The 6,000-nt window shown below is 24.3% G+C and overlaps 1 protein-coding gene across 1 annotated transcript; it reads left to right on the top strand.

Annotated features, from left to right (window-relative positions):
• The first annotated feature begins 4,387 nt into the window (after positions 1-4,387).
• LOC107628154 (FCS-Like Zinc finger 17) lies at positions 4,388-5,478 on the top strand. The gene is made up of 2 exons (XM_016330950.3): positions 4,388-4,755; positions 5,109-5,478. Exons 1-2 carry the CDS (start codon positions 4,448-4,450, stop codon positions 5,305-5,307), a joined length of 507 nt encoding a protein of 168 aa, XP_016186436.1. The 5' UTR covers positions 4,388-4,447; the 3' UTR covers positions 5,308-5,478.
• The last annotated feature ends 522 nt before the right edge of the window (positions 5,479-6,000 follow it).

A 6,000-nucleotide genomic window follows, 5' to 3' on the forward strand; every position in this document is an offset into this window, starting at 1 on the left:
GCGGCTCCACATCATCATCATCATTATGCAGTGCATCCTCAACCCCATCGAGTACTCCAACCTCTTTGAAGACCGGGACCATTGCAGAAAACCGGCATCGCAAATATTACCTCCCCCAATGGTCCGGTCTCACCAACTCCGACATCACCACTGCGGTTTAGATTGAATGTAAAAGAAGTAGAAGCAACTAAAACTGTCTCAGGTGCAATGACCAGCGCAACCAACGAGGCACCAACAAGCATGGAACTAGAGCAGGTTGGATGTCCTGAGGATTCCGATTCGAACCTTCAGAACTAGATACTGAATCTACAAGCTTAGCCAATAGTTCCGGAGTCCTCACCTCAGAAAATTGACGGCGACAATTGTGCAGAACTTGCAAGTCTTCGTCACTGCTAATAACAAATGAATCATACTTCACATCATCGCGTAACACGGATATCGGGATTCTATATAACAACTTCTCCACCTGTTTGATGCCAAGCAGACCTAGTTTCTAGAGTATAGTATCCTTAAACTCAGCAAAACTCGTCAAATGTTTGAGAAAATACTCAGTGGGTCCTTATCAGTAAACTTAATACCTAATCACGTTTTTTTTTTTAATGGACCCTCTATAGTGCACAAGAGCTACAAAACTTTTTATCACTAGCCATGGTGAATCTCACTATGGTAAAAATTTCACGTTGAGCTCGTATTTATAGATGTCAGTAATGTATAAATCGAATTAAGTGCATTCGATTTAATCATATAGTGTAATACATACTAAATGACCCTATTGGCTACGATTTACATAAAATGCTACGTATCATTCTAAATCGAACTGAATGGGTTCGATTTACATGCAATTAAAAATCGAATCTCATTGTTTCGATTTAGTGTGGGTACTTAATTCGAAGTCATTAGCTTCGATTTATAAACGAATTTCATTTGCATGCAATTCGAATATAATGGATTCGATTTAGTACGTATTTGGATAAATCGAATTTAATCAATTTGATTTATATAGAAATGCAACTTGGGACATTCAGGTAGCCTTTTCTGTTTTGGGGGATTTGGGTAATTTTGGAATGAACTTGATTTATTATAATAATTTGTCCTATATAATAATCCTTGATATATATTAAGATGATCTATTTTAATTATGTGAATGATTATTATTATTTTTACTTTTTCATTATATTAGTAAATAATATTTAAACCTAAAAGAGAAAAAAAAAAAGATAATTAAAAATTTTCTTAATTTGAATTATTTTTTTGTAAATATAGCCAACTTTATATATATATATATATAATACTTGTGTCCAATAAGATCCAATCAAGTAAAATTTAACATAGGTCCATTATTAGAATCCTAAATATGATTTAGTTTTATTACCTTGAGACTCAATGCGAATGAAGTCCATATGTCTCCTCTCAAATCGGCTCAAATTAGATATCTTTTTGCTAGTTAAAAATGGTAATAAGTACTTGTGGGGCGCAAGAGCCCCCTTCACCGTCCCTCACTCCTATTTAAAAAAAATATCCCTCGTTCCTGTCTATATCTATCGCAAGTCCCTATTTAATGATTTTCTCAAGAGATGCAGATACCCGCAAATGTTTTATGGACATTCTTTAAAATTTTTTAGAAAAAAATAAAAAAAATATAATAATCAATTCAATATAATTTAACACAGTGCATAACATATTTATTATGAAAAATAACATTTCAAAAAAAATATAAAAAATATTTTAACATAAAAATATAACATAATTTTTTGGGTGAGGTTAAGCGACCTAATGATGAACTTGAGAGTTAGAAAAAGCGAATTAGAGAGAGCGTAAAATTGAGGCAATAGAGGATGAGTCTCGAAAAAAACAAGAAGGATTTGAATTGGAAGTAGAAATTAAATTAGGATTACTAAATTTAAGAAATGGATTTATTATGTTTATATAAATTAGGATAAATCATTAATTTAATATTTTTGTGGATTTAACGGGTTTTACGGTTCTTTATCTAATCCCAAATCGAAAGTAATTCATGCGAATATCCGTTTTCAGCTGATTTAATTTTTTTTATCATTCCTATTACTAGTTGTTGGTTCGTAACGTGTAGTTACTGTTACCACTTAGTAAATTTATAGCTAACCAAAGTTTAAGTTATATCATTCTCATAAAAACACATGTATCCTTGTTATAATAGAAGATAAATAGTTAAACACTAAATCAATCACATTTTTTATATATATAACAATAATAAATATTACATATTATAACTTATAAAATCATAATATTTTAAAAAATAATATATAAATAATTTAAATATTGATAAGACTGAACAACTTTAGAAAAAATAAAAAATATTAAAAATTACATGTTGATTTATAAGATTTTTTTTTAGTAATTTTTCTATAGTCTATAAATAATAACTTTAAAATTAAATTATATATATGTTATTTATTTTATATATATTTTATTTTATTTTATAAAGGCTTATATCTTTTTTTTTTTTGTATTAACCATTAAGTGGCTATAATGAGACTTTTATCATTAAATAAAATTATAAAAAAATTAAAAATAAAATTGGTTTATTCTCTCCTGATAATTCATTCATCTTTTAATTTAAATTCAAATTAAATTATATATTCAGTTTATATTTGTTTATTTATCCTAATTATTGTATATAATAAATAATATATTTAACTATATTTTAAATAAAATTATTTAATTTTATACAATTAAAAGATAACTACGAGACTCAGATGAAGTAAAATATACTAAATATATGAGGAATAAAAATAAAATAAATAATTAAAAATAAAATAAAGAAAGCAATTAAAAGAAAGAGAAAAAGATAGAAAAGACAATACATATAAGTAATAAAAAATTATTGTAAAAAAATTAGTATAATTAATAAATATAAAAGATAAAAGTAAAATTAAGATATATTCTTATTAAAATATTTCAAAAAAAATATTATGAAGAAAAACTTATTAATCAAGTTCTATAAAAATATTATAGAAGATTTAAATTATTAGTAAACAAAATAATGGCACACTTAAAAAATTATTAATTAAAATGCATAAAAATATAAAATAAAATTATGGAAACAATTTGGCAAAATAAAGATAAATAAAACCAAAAAATATAGAAATTATAAAAATTATAACTGAAGCACAAGAGAGCCAGAAAGAGAAAAAAAGTATAAAATATATTCTAATTTCATATATATTGAAAATAATAAGAGAATAATTTAAATTAAATTTATTTATTTTATTTTTATTCTTTATTCATTAAATAATTTAATATTTATCTTAGTTAAATCAAATAATTAATATAATTAATTAGTTATAATTAATGTTGTTCACTTTAGTTATATTACTGAAATATATTAAAACATTAAGGATAAAATAAAATAAAATAGCATTTATTATGGTGATGCATAAGACCTAGAATGAACATTGAACAATAAATTAAATCAAATAACATATATTCGAATTAAACTAAATAACATATATTAGTTATAATTAATGAATTTAAATGAATCAAACAAATTAAATAAAAATATCTCTAAAAATTAATTAAATTAATTAATTGATACAAATAATTAGTATAATTATTTTAATTCAATAAATTTAAAAAATAAATTAAAAAATACCTCTAATAACTTTTCATGTCAGCTCCATCACTAATATCAAATAATTTAATATTTATCCTAATCAAATTAAATAATTAATTAATTATAATTAATATATTTAAATAAATTAAATAAAAATATTTCTAAAAATTAATTAAGTTAATTAGTTAATATAAATAATTAACATATACCTGATCAAATTAAATAATTAATTATATAATTAATTTAATTTATTAAATTAAAAGAAATAAATTAAAAAATAATTAATTAAATTTAATAAATTAAAAAATACTTTTAAAAATATATTATATCAACTCTATCATTAAATTTAAAAATTTAATTTTAATATAATATAATAAATAATAAATATTAGTAAATTAATATATAAATATATTATAGTTCATTTATTATTAATTTTTTGTGTACACTTAATATTTTTTTTCTCAAAAACATATCATACGTTCAACGAATTATATATTAATTAATCTTCTGAGGACCAAAATAATGATTTCAGATATTACTTTTTGTATTTTTTTTTTAATTAACTCTTGCACTTTTCGTTTTTGACCATAGAAAAAGCATGAGTGAAACATTGAGAGAGAAGAGATTTAAAAACTATATTTTGCACTATGCAATTGAAGCACGTGTTAATAAAAAATTAGTAACACTTTAATTTCTACACACACTATGGTGGAAAAAAAAATAATGGTGCTGTCCCTTTCGTGGGGCATGCTTTTCCTTTTAAATATCCACCATTGTTTCTTTTCTTTCATTCATTTCATTAATTCTTTCTCCTTCTTCTCCTTTAGAAAAAGAAAAAAAAAAAAACTCTCGAAGATGCTACCAAAGTTCATGAGTTCTTTCATGGTGGAAACACAAGAAGAAGAAAAAGGGAACAATCACAATAACAAGAATAATAAGAATAGCATGGATGTTGTTGTTGGTTTGAGGCTTCTCACAAGCTCATCATCAAAGAGCAATGTTCTTGTGAAATCTTCACTACTATTAGTGAGAAATAAAGCATATAATCATAATCATCAAATCCAAACATGCCCTCAACAATCTCAACAAGATTATTGCTTCCTTAAAACTTGTAACCTTTGCAATAAGCAGCTTAGATCTGACAAGGATATCTACATGTACAGGTAAATATTTGTTTAATTATATTTTAATTATTACTCTAAAAAATATATATTTCTAGAAGTTAATTTTAAATAATTTATTTTTTAAAAAATATTAATTATTTAATCTCCAAGGATGATGGATTGTTTTAATTTGATTTTACACATAAAAATATATATGGGTATGTTTGGTGGTAGAAACTCAGGTGCAGTCAATTTTATGTGAAGTTTATAACTGAGAGCCGTTAGATGATTTGACTGATTTGATTAAATTTTCATCTAACGACTCTCAACCATCAACTTCACGTGAAGTCGACTGTACCTGAGTTTTCACTATGTTTACTTATGATGGATGGTTAATTATTATTATGATGCAGGGGTGACCAAGGTTTCTGCAGCATAGAGTGTAGGAACAGACAAATAGTTTTGGATGATATGAGAGAATTAGAGAATTCTACAAAGCAGATGGTTGCATCTTATAATAATAGGACACACCATTGTTGCAATGACGCACGCTTAGAAACTCGTCTCATACTTGAAGATCTCAGAATGCAAAGACTCAAATATAGATTCTGAATTGGAACTCTAATAATTATTATTATGTGTTAATTAATCAAATCAAAATTTCCTTGTCAAAAATGGAAGTCACTGCTGGCATGCAATAATTTTGTAGAGAGAGGGATCTATATATATATGTATGTATTATATTGATGTAGATATATTTGAGCTCTTTCATTTTGCTTTTAATTGCTGGATATGAGTGTAAATACTAACTAGTACTACTTTGTTTATAGTGGAGCTTCTGAAGTGTAATTTTCTACCTTATATATATATTAGTAAATGCAAATTAAATAATACATAAGGTAAATTTTTATTTATTTATTTGTTAAAAACAATGACTGAAAAAAAATCAGTCATCTTATATTTGTGACTACATTTATACATATCCATTCACATATTTTTTTAATTAAATAATTGTATTCTAAAATAATCAAATAGTTTTTACTAGAAAAATCAAATTTGCTCAAGCAGAATAATCAAATTTTTTTATAGTAGAATAATAATTTTATTTAAAAAAAATTCTAATTATATATATTTTATAAGATAATCAATTAATGACTAATTTTTTGTGTACATGTACTTAATATAATTGTTTATTTATTTTATTATTTACACTGTGGTTTATTATTATGATACATTATGTCACACCCTGTCCATCATTGTCTTTCTCTTGTCTAATGCAAAAATCCAAAGAATCTGTGGACACAT

This window comes from Arachis ipaensis, chromosome B2 (genome assembly GCF_059453495.1).
Source record: "Arachis ipaensis isolate K30076 ecotype BB chromosome B2, ASM5945349v1, whole genome shotgun sequence".
NCBI classification, from domain to species: Eukaryota; Viridiplantae; Streptophyta; class Magnoliopsida; order Fabales; family Fabaceae; genus Arachis; species Arachis ipaensis.

Coding starts and splice junctions, on each gene's coding strand:
- LOC107628154 (XM_016330950.3), top strand. CDS start 4,448: ATGCTACCAAAGTTCATGAGTTCTTTCATGGTGGAAACACAAGAAGAA. Junction 4,756..5,108: donor AAGGATATCTACATGTACAG/GTAAATATTTGT, acceptor ATTATGATGCAG/GGGTGACCAAGGTTTCTGCA.